Source organism: Delphinus delphis, chromosome 15 (assembly GCF_949987515.2).
Source record: "Delphinus delphis chromosome 15, mDelDel1.2, whole genome shotgun sequence".
Lineage (NCBI taxonomy): Eukaryota > Metazoa > Chordata > Mammalia > Artiodactyla > Delphinidae > Delphinus > Delphinus delphis.
Genome location: NC_082697.1, coordinates 83,501,014 through 83,515,727, shown reverse-complemented (window position 1 = coordinate 83,515,727; position 14,714 = coordinate 83,501,014). Strand labels below are relative to the sequence as shown.

The following is a 14,714-nucleotide window of genomic DNA, read 5'->3' as shown; positions in this document are numbered from 1 at the left end:
ACACAATCATCTGCTTTTGGAGGACAGAGTCACCTCCCCTACCCCGAGCCTGTCGTAAGGCCAGGAGCCCAGAGCCCCCAAATCTGTCATATCACGCTTCCTCAAGGAGGGCAATTCAAAGAGCAAATAACCCCCAAAGTCAGTAGGAATTTGTGAGCTCATACCACTGGGAAGTCCCATTGTCCCATGGAAGTTGGTGAATCGGGCACAACTGGATCCAAGGGTTCAGACAATATCCTAAGAACTCATCCTCCACACGGAGGCAGAGAGGAAGAAGTAGAGACTCGGACTAGCACAGGCTTTGAGTCTTTGAGTGGCACGCAGCCCAGTGTGCAGTCTCTCTCCCTCTCCAGCTGCTCGGACACCACTGCCATGCCAGCCACCAACCAGGGCTGGCCTGAGGACTTCGGCTTCCGGCTGGGCGGCTCGGGTCCCTGCTTCGTCCTGGAGGTGGCCGAAGGGAGCAGCGCACACACCGGGGGTCTGCGGCCTGGGGACCAGATCCTGGAGGTGGAGGGGCTGGCCGTGGGCGGCCTGAGCCGCGAGCGCCTCGTGCGCCTGGCCCGGCGCTGCCCGCGCGTGCCGCCCAGCCTGGGCGTGCTCCCCGGCCCCGACGGCGGCCCCAGCGCGGGATCCGGCTGTGCAGCCCTGACCACAGCCTCGCGGGCCCCTCGCTCCGGCCGCGGCCTCTCTGTGGGCCGCGAGCTGCTACGACTGGCCGGCCGCAAACGCCCTGACGCCGTGCACCGAGAGCGCAGGCGCAAAGCCCAGGAGTTCAGCCGCAAGGTAGGACGCCCAGGGCAGGACGGGGCGGGGCCCTAGGAGGCGGGGTGGTCTGAGGGTGGGGCTCTAGGGGCTATTGTTCTGGGGGGCGGGCACTGTGGGCGGGGCACGTCAGGGGCTTGATTTGTGGGAGTGGCTTTTCTTTATTTATTGAGGTAATACGGATGCACAGCTCAGTAAATCTTACCTAGGCATACACCCTTATAACTACCACCCTGATCAACCTGTAGATTCATAGCATAAAGACAGTAATAGAATGCAGAACATAGAATGATTCCTTCACCCTCTCCTTCATGAGAAGGTTCTCGTGTGATCCTTTCCCTGTCTATCTGCCCCAACCAGAGGTAGCTACTCTTCTGTCTTCCATCGTTCTAGATGACTTTTGCCTGTTTGTGAACGTCACATAAATGGAATTATATAACATGTACTCTTTGGTGCTGGGCTTCTTATGGTGATGTTATATCTGTGACTTTCATCCCTGGTGTGTGTGGTAGTGGATCATTCTTTCTGTTGCCTGTATTAGTAACATGCTGCCTTAGTCTACTGCGGCGGCTATAATGAACTGTCAAGAGTGTGAGTGGCTTACAAACAACAGGAGTTTATTTCTCACAGTTCTGGAGGCTGGGAAGTGCAAGATCACAGTGCCAGCAGATCAGTGTCTGGTGACGACCCACCTCCTGGGTCACAGACAGTGGCCTTCTTGCTGTGTCCTCACAGAGCGGAAGGGGCTAGGGATCTCTGCTGGGTCTCTTTCAGAAGAACATTAATCCCTTAAAGAGGGCTCTACCCTCATTACCGAAACATCTCCCAAAGGCCCCATCTTTGGGGGTTAAAATTTCAATATATATATTGGGGAGGGGGACACAAACACTCAGACCATAGTACATAGTGTTATTTTCAAAAGAGCCACACCTGGGCTTCCCTGGTGGCACAGTGGTTAAGAATCCGCCTGCCAATGCAGGAGACACGGGTTCCAACCCTGGTCCGGGAAGATCCCACATGCCGCGGAGCAATGAAGCCCGTGAGACACAACTACTGAGCCCCTGTGCCACAACTACTGAAGCCCGTGTGCCTAGAGCCCGTGCTCTGCAACAAGAGAAGCCACCACACGAGAAGCCTGCGCACCGCAACGAAGAGTAGCCCCCACTCACCGCAACTAGAGAAAAGCCCGTGCGCAGCAACGAAGACCCAACGCAGCCAAACATAAATAAATAAATAAAAGAACCACACCTATTTCAAGCCCCCACAAAACCGGGATCTGGCCCTGCACAGCAGTCTGGATGGCAGGTTGGCCACAGGAGGCCCAGGTTTGGGTCCCCCAAACCTCCAAAGGCATCGCCTGTCAGACTTTGGCACACACAGGCTCTGAGTGTTCTCAGGTGGAAAGTTAGGACTTCCCTGAGGACTGAGAGTTAGGAGCCTGAAATGGCCAAGGCCTCCAGCCGAAAGAGGAGCCCAAGGCCTGAGTCACCTTCAGGAAGTGAGGGGTAGCCACCAGGAGAGGTGGGGACCCGGGGCTGGGAAGGAAAGACTGAGGATGGTGTTGGCCTCAGGCCAGAATCCCAAGAAACCTGGGATGTGACACATATATGAGGAAGAGGCTGCCCAGTACGATCATGTCTACCGGGAAGGTCTCAGGGCAGCAACTACCTCAGGCCATCCGCCCTCATATACCTATGCTCCAGGGCCTTCAGATGTGGTCCAAAGGCCCTCATTTGACTGAAACTCCAACTGAACAACAAGTGAGCTGGGAAGGAGTCTGGAGCCTAGACACTCCCCTCACCCTGCCTAGGGTTCAGGCCCCATGTGGATGCCAAGCCCAATGTCCTGGAAACTTAGTACCTGCTTGGTACTTGGGACACTTGAGTTCAGATACCATTCCTTGTCCTCCATGGAAGTGGATTTGCTCAGTCCTGCCCTTGGCAGGGTTTGGCCATGGGGTTTGGGGGCGAAGGGGCCAGGAAGCCATGCTGGAGTTTGGCCATTGCCCAAGTGGCTCCCAGCTCACTGCCCAGGTATCAGATCCCCACCCACCTGGCCTCTTCCGGCACCTACCTAAGCTTGGCCCAGTCCTCCTTCTACACTGACCCCCCTCAGGAGCCTCACCTCTACCATGTGCCCCAGCATAACCCCTTGTCTGGGCAGGACCTCAGCTGAGCCTTTCAGCCCCATTCCCCCAAGCAGGCCAGCCTCTAGCCAGGTCCAGGCAGTCACTCACACATACACACAGGACTCAGCTCTGGCCTTCCTAGGTCACCAGAGTCCAGCTCCTCAAAAGATGTGACTTTTTCCTGTCTCCATAATAAGCTCGCCCGTAACAACAAACATCAAAGCTATGGATGCCTTCACACCCACCACAGTTTATTTTTACCCCCACTTTTAGTCCTCTAAGTGTCCAGAGGGCTGACCTCTACATGAGGTCCCAGCATTCCAGACTCCTCCATCTCAACATGAAGCTCAAAGATTCCCATAGAAGAGGAAGAGAGCATAAAAGATTGTGCCTCACAAAATTAAAATTCTAAGCAATACTAACAAGGAATGTGATAGGGTGATAGGCGGAGGCGAGCTGTGTTCCATAGTAAAGTGTCGTAAATTTCTTTTCTTATCTAGGAAGGGGCCAGAGATTAATGTCAGACTTCGGGTCATTTTGTTGTTGTTGTTGTTTAGTTAAATACATGTGTTAATAATTTAATGGTAACTACTAAAAAAATTAAGAAAATATTCATTAAAAAAGAAAAGAAGATTGGGCCTCAACTCTTAAGGGAGGAATCCACCCACTGCACCTCCCGTCAATGCTCATTGGCTAGAACCAGTCACACTGCTGCTTCCAAAGGATGCTGGGAAGTGTAGTCCTCTGTGTGTCCAGGAAGGAGGGGAGACCTAGAGATATTGGTGAGCGCTAGCACCTGAATCCATTCCAGCTGTTGTAAAAAACTACCACAGATTGGGTGACTCATAAACAGGAATCTATCTCTCACAGCTCTGGAGTCTGGAAATTTGAGAACAGGGTGCCAGCATGGTTGAGCGAGGGCCCTCTTTGGATTGCAGATTTCTGGTTTTGTCCTCACATGGTGAAAGGGGCGAGGGAGCTCTTTGGGGCTCTTTTATAAGGGCACTAATTCCATTCATGAGACCTCCACCCTCATGACCTCATCACATCCCAAAGGCCCCACCTCCTAATACCATCGCCTGGGGCATTAGGTTTTCAACGTACAAATTTTGGGGGGACACAAACATTCAGACCATAGCAACTAGAAAAGTCTGCTGTAATGCCAGATGACCTGCTGTAGAACCAAAGGTCTGTCCCAGACTCCATGCAATCCCTGGAGAGTCGGAAGGGGGCCCATCAGAGGCCCCAGAAGGGCAGGGTGGACATGCAGACTTGGCCAGGAAGCAGGGCCAGGGGTCGTGACCGAGGGAGGAATCTGACCAGCTGCCCAGGTCAGCTGTGGTGCATTTTCTGGCAAGAGGGAATGGAGAGTGGTAGATTCTGGTTAGAGCTCCCCAAGCAGCTCCACAAATCCCCAAAAAAGACAGCCCCAGGAAGATCAACAGTGTCTGTGGAGCGCCTCCCCCCACCATCCGCCATTGGTTTTGAACAATCAGCTCCCAGATTCTCGCCAGCACTCTTCCTGCCCCAGATTGTCCTCCTTGAAGAGTCTGATATTTAATAGAAAATCCATTAGTGTCCCGTGATGGCGCATCATGCTTAGATGTAGGTTGAGAGCATCTCGGTAATAGCTGACACCAAAACCGCACTGTGGCAGGGGCCCCAGGAGGGAGGAACTATTTTTTCCTCTTTCTTACATAAAACATCTTTCCCCCTAGCCATGTTCTCCTTTGAATCGAGGCTGCAGCTGACTTTGATATCAAAGCCACTAACCTTCCTCGGTCTGGCGGGTTCTCGAGGAGGGATGCCTGGTACTGCAGCCTGCCCCACGCACCGAGAGGGAAAGAAAGGTCGGCGGGGAAGCTGCAGGAAATGCGCCTCGAGAATGGCTGGCCACTTGCCAGCTCTTTGGTTCAGTCCTGTAAACGCTCACTGAATGCACCAAGCCCTGTGCTCGGGTCTGGATAGGAGTAAGATGTCAGGTCTATGTCTCGGGCCATCACACCTGGTGAGGGAGACCCGGTGTGCAGGTGCCGGGACTCAGGCATGCACAGAATGTGGCCTCTGGCTGGATGCCCTGGAAGCCACCTGCTAATACTTGCTCATCCTCTATGGTGTCACCACCTCTGGAAAGCCTTCCTTAATCCCCTTGTGCTACCACGTAGAAAGCAGCTGGATGTACAGTTCTGAAGTTCAGGAGCAAGCTCTGGGCTGAAGATCAAGATCTAGCCGTCACCATTTGGGGTCCTTGTCCAGAGCGGTGTCAGGGAGCACTTGCGGCAAGTCAAGGGGTAGACTGTGGCGGGTAAGGACAGTCATATGGAAAGAGCAAGTATAGACAGTTCTGAGCAGGAAAAAGAAGAGGATGGTGGGGTTGTGGGATCAGGGAGGACTTGATTTACTGGGAAAGATGTGAACATTTGTATGAGCTGAAGGGAAGGAGGCTGTGGAGACACTGAAATCCATGCATTTTGCCGCGGTTGATTACAGCCGTCTGATGAGCAAGGGCTGGGGAAACAGCTGTGAACAGGACTGGAGGGGAGCCTGCTCTCATAGCTGCTGACATGCCTGTGGGGAAAGGAACAATGAGCAAGTGGCCAAATCAATAAACAGTTATTTCAGATGATGATCAATTAAGGGAGGAAATAAACAGGGAGATGAGAGAGTGATGGGGGCCCCTTGAACGGAGTGGTCAGGGAAGGCTCCCTGAGGAGGGGACTTTCAAGCTGATAGCTGAGTGACAAGTAGGTGGCAGGAAGAGAGGGTGGGGACTCTGGTGTGTGTGTGTGTGTGTGTGTGTGTGTGTGTGTGTGTGTGCAGTGGAATGTCTGTGGCCTTGTGGGTTGGCCTTGCCCAGGAGAGTGGAGGGTGGAGGGGAGGGATGCTGGGTCTGTTGAGAAGTTTGGAGGTGGATGGAAGGGAGTACTGAACAGCCCACTTCTGGCTGAAATTGCACCTGCACGGTCCTGAGAGAGATGCATGGCAAACTCTCAGGCTCACCAAGTGGCCCAGCCTCCCACCCCTGCTTCAGGGTTAGCTCAGGATGTCAGTACCCAGAGGCACCCCCAGACCCTGGACTAACAAGGCAGGGATCTCCTGGAGTATGGACAGACAATGGTTAACTGCTGCATTTTTAAAAGTATAAGTGGGAATTCCCTGACAGTCCAGTGGTTAGGACGCTGTGCTTCCACTGCAGGGGGCGCAGGTTCGATCCCTAGTCGGGGAACTAAGATCCCACATGCGGTGAGGCAAAAAAAAAAAAAAAAAAAGTATTGGTGCCAGGCACAAAAGCCCACATAGTATATGATTCCAGTCATAAGAAATATTTGGTATGAGCATCCGTAGAACAGAAAAATAGATTAGTGGCTGCCCGGGGCTGGGGAAGGAGGGAATGGGGAGTGACCGCTTAATGGGTACAGCGTTTCCATTTGGGGTGATGAGAATGTCCTGGAACTAGAAGGTGGTGATGGTTACACCACATTGTGAATGTACTTAATGCCACTGAATTGTACATATGAAAATGGTTACAGTGGTAAATTTTATGTTATGTGCATTTTTACCACAGTAAAAAATAAAGGGAAAAAAAGAAGCAATGACAACATGTATGCCTTTTCCTGACTGTATAAGTCATATAAGCTCACTGTTTAAAAAATGGAAACCATTGACATAAAAATAATCAAAATCAGGGCTTCCCTGGTGGCGCAGTGGTTGAGAGTCCGCCTGCCGATGCAGGGGACACGGGTTCGTGCCCCGGTCTGGGAAAATCCCTACATGCCGCGGAGCGGCTGGGCCCGTGAGCCATGGCTGCTGAGCCTATGCGTCCGGAGCCTGTGCTCCACAACAGGAGAGGCCACAACAGTGAGAGGCCTGCGTACCGCAAAAAACAAACAAACAAACAAAAATAATCAAAATCACTATAAACCTTAGTGCATATTCCCTGTGCAGACATATGTGTAATTATCTATGATAAAAATGTAACACCGTGTGTTCCATTTGATAACCTGTTTTTTTCACTTACCTGTTTATCACAAACATTTTCTATGTATTTTATAACAGCTTTATTGAGATGTATTCATATATCATACAATTTATTCATTTAAAGTGTACACTTCAGTGGTTTTTAGTATATTCACAGAGCTCTGCAACCATCACCACAATTTTAGAACTTTTTAATCACCCCAGAAAGAAGCCCTGCACCCATTAGCCATCACTCCCCATTTCATGGTTTTTAAATAAAGACCTACAGCATCATTCTCTCTGGCCAAATGGTACCACATTGCATCAAACCTTAAACACTGTCGATCGCAAGATGCACTTGTTTTATTTACCACCAAGAAAGAAAAATCCCTGCCAACTGACCCATGACACATGCTTCCTTATCTTCTTGTCACTTAATTTGTAGTTAGTGGAAGAGGGCTTTTAGACTTATTTGGACATATTTAGTACTCGCAATGTATATAACTCAATGGAAGTAACAATATGAAACCTATGACCAAATTCATACATGCACAGGAATGACAGCTAGCCGTAGGACACAACCTGATTTCAGAGATGTTAAAATTTTTTTAAAAAAAGTGCTCACCCTAGAATCAACGATATCCAATATTGCAGAGCATGGAGTGAACTTGGCTGTGAAACAACAGAAGTTGACTCTGCTAACTGAGGCAGAAAAGGAATTTGTGGGAGGAAGCGTTCATAGAATCAGTGCTGGAGACCTAGGCTTAGGACCAAGAAGGGATGGGCCACCTGGAGCGCAGCTGTCCTAAACACCCTTCAGGATGAGTCTGCTCAGGGCGCGCTACAGGGCTCTGCCACTGCCCTGTACAAGCTCCGTGTCCCCACATCTCTGCATCATTCCTTCAAGAGCAAAAGCCCTGGGCCAGAGCCTCCGATTGCCCGAGGCTGCAACATCAGGCCCAGGACCTTGCCTCTCACCTGGTTGGGGATTGCCTCCCATCTTGGCTGCATAGCCAAGGAAATATCCCCCAAACGGATGCGCTACAATTATTTAGCCTGTAATGTCAGATATTTATACTGCTTCCAATGTCTCAGTATCATGAACAATGCAGAGGTGAACCTCTTCACTCATATATCGTCGTGCACTTGTCAGGACACGTCAAGGATACATTCGTCGACGCACGATCATTGGGTAAAATGACAGGCGCGTTTTTAGGCTTTGGACACTCTTACTGCCCATGTCCGGTAGGCTCCTCTGAGTAGATGTGCTCTGTCTGGCCTCAGCTGGTTTGCACTCTAAGGTGAAGAAAACAAAAGTCCAGAGGGAGCATTGAGGAAACCAGAATTGGGGGTGACGCGTGCACTCCAGGGCTTTTTTGTGGAGCCAGAATGTTCTCTGTGGGATCTCTCGGCGGAAGAGTATGGTGGAAGGGGATATAGTGTTATGATGATAGTAACCAGCAATTACAGAGCGCTTGGCACGTGTTTTAAGCCCTTACATGGAGTCCTTTAATCCTTACGATATTCAGTAGGTCTGTCTCTGGGTTTGAATCCTGACTCCATGGCCTTGAGTAAGTCACCCCACCCCTAGCAGCCTCAGTTTCCTTAGATACAGAACAAAGATACTGGCCCCGCCCACCTCATTGGGCTACTGTGAGCTCTGAAATGGCATGGTCTGGGTAAGGAGCTCTCACGGGGGCCCAGAAGGGGCTGCCATGTCAGCTGTCCTGGGGGAGAAAGGGAGGGAGGTGACTGATTCCCTGGTGTTCTGCCCTGGGACCCTGGTGGCCACTCATCAGACCCTTCCCCGCAGGTGGATGAAATCTTGGGGGACCAGCCGATGACCAAGGAGCGGATGTTCGCTGCTCTGAAGCAGTTCGCGGCTGAGCAGCGGGTGGATGAGCTGGTGTGGGCGCTCACCCTGGTGCTGCCCCTCGAGGCCCGTGGGCCCCTCCTGGAGAACCTCAGGTACCTCAACTGGGGGGCAGGATGGGCAAGCAGGGGTGCCCACTCTCCCACCACCACCCCGGGCTCCGCTGCTGCTGTTGCTGCGTGGCCCGCCCCTGAGCTGGACCCCAACACCCCCTCAGCTCCAGGATATGGGTGGGCCAGTGACCCCGAAGGCTGCTGGGAAGGGCAGCTGTTGGCTTTGCTGGCCGCCAGGGCATCACTTTGAGTGAGAAGGAAAGGGCTGCTAACTGCTGGGCTGGGACGGGCTGCAGAGAAGACCCACCCCCTGAGCTCAAGTCACAGTCTGCCCTGCTCTGTCCCCAAACCCAGATCGCAGAAATCTCCAGTGCGACACCAAGACACTCCTAGTTCTTCACTGCGAGGGAGTAATGGCGCAGTGTCAAGGCAAGGAAGCCTGGAGCTGTGCTGTGTCCATCCCGGGCACTGCCCCCCTCCCCATCCTATAAACAGTGTGTTCTCTCTGCCCTTTGATGATGACAGCTGCATGCCAAGAACCTCGCCAGGTCCCTAGACGAACACTCTCTCGCTGAATCCCACCAGCACTGTTATTGTCCCCATTCCACAGAGGTAGACTGAGGCTCAGAGAGGTTAAGGGACTGGCCCAAAGTCACACAGCAAATGAATAGCAGTCACAAGAACATGAACCAGTCAGCTGTGCACTTTCTGCTCAGCTTTGGACCTTCTAAATTCCTCCTTCAGGAAAAAAAAAAAAAATCTCCTGGTGGGTCCACACCTGGAGTGGCCTGGGAATCTCCCGAAACCGGCCCCCCACCTCCACCCCCATCCTGCCCTGCACCGCACAGCTTTGATCAGGCCCCCGTGGGCCTGAATGATGTGTTCCCTGCACGGGTCCTGCGGGGCTGGCTCTCCACCCCCTGCCTCCAGGGCCTGTGACGCTCCCCCACCCCCGCCCCTCCCCCTTCCTGGGCTCAGCCCGCCCCCTCCCCTCGCTGCCATTCACCCCGCAGCCTGCCCCTCCCTCTGGGCCTGGCCAATGTCAGGGACCGGGCTGGCCACCCCCACTCCCCAAGCCCGGGCGCAGCGTCTCCGCTCTGCAGCAGAGCACAGAAGGCCACCAAAAGAGGCCACCATGAGCTGCCTGGGGTGAGTTAGGGGCCTGCCCCTTGCTGGGAAAATCCGGAGAGAAAAAAAGTTATTTCTAGAGCCAAATTTGCAGAGCAGATGATGCGCTGGCGCTGAGGGCTCCCCGGGGAGGTGATGGGCGGGCAGCCCCCCACCCCGCCCCTCCGCACCAGTGCTGGGCCAGGGGCCGGGCGGCCAGGCTGTGCCTGGGAAGTTGGCATGCGTGTCTTAAGGCTGTTAGCCGCCAGACTCAGCTGGAGGCCCCCTCGGTCCCTCATCTCCCTCCGGCGCTGCCCAGGCTTCCGTCCCTGCCGCCTCTGCCGGGTCAGCCGGTCTGCCTCCCGGGACAGCCCCTACGCCCGCCTTTCCTGTCCGCGGCTCGTCCCCCGAGCGGCCGGCAGAGGGTCAGGAAGAGTCGGGGTGGAGAGGCACTCCCTTGGGCATGCCCGATTTAGAGCCTGGGAACCGGGAACCCTGGACACCTGGGATGCCCAGTCCCCGCAGCGTCCCCGTCCCCGGGGCGCTGCTGGGGAGGATGAAACAGCAGCCTCTTGTCCGAGCGTCAAGGGCGACAGGAAAATTGGGGAGGCTGCTGGAGGGGGGGGCGGTGCCCAGCTGGGCTCTGCAGGGAGAGGGGTACCCTGGCAGCCTGGCTTCAGCCACCCATCCCCCTACCTCCCCACCCCCCCTCCACCACCCCTCTGGTGTACTGGTGTACTCTGGTGCCCATGTACTGGGTTCCAGGGATGAAGTGATGATCCCCACGCAGCTCCTTCCCGAGAGAGCTCAGAGGAGGCAGGGAGGAATCAGACAGTTTTCTGTGATTCTGAGAGCTGAGCATCAGCTGAGGGGCAGCTGAGAATGGACTCAGCACAGGGCAGTCAGGGCAGGCTGCCTGGAGCAGGCAGCAAGTTCCGGAGCTGGAGCTTAGACAGTGGCCGGTGGGGTGTGGCCTGTGCCCTGTGGAGGTGGGAAGACAGTTCATCAGGGCCAGGCGTCTAGCCACAGAGGTGGAGCCCGGAGAGCCAAGGCGAGGGTGGTACCACACACAACCCAACCCTGGGTACCCAGCTGTGCCCAGCTGTGACCCACCCTGCCTTGGTAGAGGGCCATGAAGGGCTCTGGGTGCCCAACTGTGCCCAGCTGTGACCCACCCTGCCTTGGTAGAGGGCCATGAAGGGCTCTGGCCTTGGGACCCCCCAACTGAGGAGAGACAAGGCTTGAACGAGAGGTGCAGCAGCAAAGGGTAGGTAAAGATACACGTGTGCGCGTGTGTTGTGCTCATGTGTGTGCACACTCGACAGAGGCTGGAACCCACCCAAATCACCGTGTGGCCTCTGAGGGGTGGTCCCAGTGGCCCAACTGGAAGACTTGGGGAGAAAGGAGAAGGAGCAGTGAGACCATGAAGTTGGGCCATCCAGTGCAGTAGCCACTAGCCACATGTCACTCTTTAACATTGAATTTAATGGATATCAAATACGACTTAATATTCAGCATGGCCTCATCATCTTAGCATGGCTGTGAGGGTGAGATTTGGGTCAGTGGCGATGTTGTAAGTAAAGGGTCTTATCTTTCTTTACGACAGCAGTTACTCCTGTGGCTCAGAGCCTAATTTGGGTCTATCCCCAAAGGGATTCCAGTCTGATGAAGTGATAAAATGGCTTTCTAATTAGGACAGGCCAGGTAGTTTGGAAAGCGTGACGTGGATAGGAGGGAACAGGAAAGCAAAGTCAGCTTTGTGCTCTGCTAGTGTTTCAGGAAAAAATGCAAAGAAGGAAAGGGTCAGGGGTAGGGGTCGGGAGAGGAAACAGCTGAGGTGGTGGAGGAAGCTGTGTTTTGAATCCCAGCAGACCTAGCGAGCCCCCAGTCCACTCACTGGCTGTGTGACCTTGGGCAGTTTCACTAACCTCTACACTTCATCCATAAAAATGGGGTTGGTCATTTCTACGTGTTTCCCATGGGGTTCTTGGTAGGAAAGCATGTAAGTGGACTCTGCCAGTGGCAAAGCAGAGAAGAGATTAGTTGAGAATCTGGGGGATAGGGTGAGAGCACCTCCTTCACCCTCCTCTGCTTTAATGACAAGTGTCAGCGACACCATCATACAAAGCTCCTTGGAAAATTCTATGACACTGTGTAGGGGAAGCGCCAGGCATCTAGTATATGCTCCGTTAAATTGGTTCCCCTAGGGAAGGTCTCTTTCTCCCTAGAGAGGTTCCTTGACCATGGCACAATCGACATTTGGGGCCCCATGTTTCTCTGTTGCTGGGGGCTGTCCTGCATGTTGTAGGACGCTTAGCCGCATCCCTGGCCTCTGCTCACTAGATGCCAGTAGCACGCCCTCCTCCCACGTGTCATTTTGTGACAACCAAAACTGTCTCCAGACAATGCCAAATGTCCTCTGTGGGGCAAAATCACCCCCAGTTGAGAAACACTGCCCTGGTGTGACCTGCCTTTGGTAGTACCCTCTTGCCGGGGCAGACATTTCAGCAGGACCAGCCTGGCCCACCCTATGCTGCCATGGGTCATCCGGCCAGATGCACCAGCTGCTGGCCCCTTTGGTGACTTCACTGTGCCGGGGTGGCGGGGGGGGGGGAACCTGGCCCCAAGGCAGCGAGTGCACTGCTGGCTGTGTCTGGATTCGAGCAGCAGCATCTGCTCCGTGGTCGCGTCTCCAGTGCCCACGGCAACGTGGACGGTCTTCACAGCCTCAGGGCCATCACAGCTGGTACCAAACAACCAGAAATGGCTCGATCATGATGGGACGGCTGTGGCCCTGTGGATGACAGGGAGCTGTGCTCACCGTGAGGATTTTCAGACACTTCTCCCCCCGGCAGGGCTGAGGTCAGGCACGGGGAGGACACCAAATGAGCACCGGCTCAGGCTTCCTGCTGCTGCAGGGGAGACATAAAGCCGTGAGAGGTCACCCCAGAGTGGTGGCCTCCCTGGGGCCAGGCATGCAGGGCTGAAGTGTGTTGAGCAGCATGGCCTGGATAGAGGACAGAGACTGACCGTCAGGTCTGCAGGGGCCTCCCTGTGACGGGCTGCAGGAAACCCGCAGGCAGGATCATGGAGGATGTCCCCCCCCCCCCCCCCGCAAAGACTGAGGCGGAGGCAAAGTCCCCAGGGTTTCCTGCCTCTGCGGTTCCAGCCTGTCTGGGTGGTGACCGCCTCCTTGTGCTGACCCCCCTTCCCCCAGCGCCCTGCCACTTTGAGGCTGTCCCTGAGAAACCTCTCCCAGGATGCCCTGGGCTGGCTCCCCGGCATCTATCCTTTGGTCCTCAGAACTCAGATTCTCACCCTTTCCAGCCTGAAGCTAGGACTCGGATCAGCAAGAAATGACAATGCAGTGGGGGCCCTGGGGCCTGCTCCTGCTTTGTGGTAGGCCCAGAGCTGGAGGAGGGGTCCGGACCCCCTTTCCCCTTATCTCCGTCTCTTCCCCTTAGCTGGTCCTCCCCTCCCCTCTCCCAGTAGGACACGCCCATCCCAGGGAGGCCCTCTGTTCCCCCCACTGCCCTCACCTGGGACTTGCCCCAACCTGGCCACCCCCTCCTCATTTCCACTCACTCACCAGGTCTCATTAACTTGACTTCCTGTGTTTTAGAATCTGGCCACTTGTCCCATCCCAACATCCTTTGCTGTGCCCCTCCCAGCATCACCCCTCCCCTGGTGTACCAAACCTTCGGGGTCCCTCCACCTCCCCCTAAATCCTTATACCCTCCCGCGGCTCCTCACTGTTCGGAGTGCAGCTTGAGCGGCTGACAATGGCATTCAAGGCCTCCTTCTCTAGCCCCTTCTCCTCTGGAGCTTCCCCCTGGGTGGGAAGGGAGGGTCTCTCTGGATGACACCTGCTGAGTCCTCGAGTCCCAGCGCAAAGTCCACCTCCTCCAGAAAGCCTTCCCAGGCTCTGCACAAGGCAGTCGGAGCTTCCTCTGAACGGTCGGGTTCGGCCTCGCTGCATTCGGGTGTTGGGGACTCTCCGGAGCGCCGCGGCCCGAGGGGTCGGAGGCGAGGCGCCTGGGGAGGTGCTCGTGGAGGGGGCCAGAGGAGGCGGCGTGACGGCCTCGACCAGCCCCAGCTCGCGGGGAGCTGACTGAAGGGTCCCCCGAAGGGGCGGGGCCGGGCGGGGCGGGGCCACCCGAGAGGGGGCGGGCGCGGGGCCTCGGGCCCAGCCGGCTCGGGAGGGGCCGAGCGCGCTCGCCCAGCAGAGGCGCGTGGAGTCTCGGCGACCTCGCTCTGCTCGCGGGCTCCGCCACCCCCTGCCCATCGGCGCCTGCCGCGCCGCCGTCGCCGGCTTCAGATGGGGAAGGACCAGGGCTTCTCTCGGCACTTTCGGTAGTTTCCCCACTGCGCCCGGAGCCCCCGGGAACCGCGCACCCTGGTGCGACGGACCCGCCTCCGGCTGACCTGAAAAGGGGTGGGGCTGGGGCACTGAGGGGCTTCGCTGTTCTGGGTGGGCACCCACCGAGCCTGGCTGGGGGCGGGGGCTTGGGAGGGCAGGCATAAACCGCAAGGTTATTAAAGGGGCGAGTTCCCCGCGCTAGGCACCCGGAACCCGTCCGAGGCCCTAGGGGTCGGGATCCAGGTCGGGGATCAAGGGCTGGGATTGAAAAGCCCTTTTTCCTTCCTACGACTGGACTGATTGAGGGAACTGGGCAGAGAACAAGGTGGGGAATGTGGTGGAGAGAGAGGACCCTATGGGAGCCCCGGGTAGGAATCGAGTTGGATTTAGACCTGATCCCCCAGAGAGAAGAGAACTGACTCTGAGTGCAAGGTCATTGTGTGGCACCCAGAAGAGCCCTGTGGCCACAGA

At 55.4% G+C, this 14,714-nt stretch overlaps 1 protein-coding gene across 3 annotated transcripts in view; it reads left to right on the top strand.

Annotated features, from left to right (window-relative positions):
* The first annotated feature begins 369 nt into the window (after positions 1 to 369).
* The window catches only part of GRID2IP (Grid2 interacting protein), a 33,889-nt gene continuing 19,544 nt past the window's right edge, over positions 370 to 14,714 (top strand). The window contains exons 1-2 of one of the 3 annotated variants that reach the window (XM_060033201.1): positions 370 to 786; positions 8,664 to 8,818. In XM_060033201.1, the coding sequence (XP_059889184.1) occupies positions 373 to 786; positions 8,664 to 8,818 (569 nt within the window). In that variant the 5' untranslated portion in view covers positions 370 to 372. Of the gene's footprint in view, positions 787 to 8,663; positions 8,819 to 9,911; positions 9,926 to 14,201; positions 14,237 to 14,714 lie in introns of those variants that run through there. The other 2 variants (XM_060033200.1, XM_060033199.1) reach the window with 2 other exon arrangements.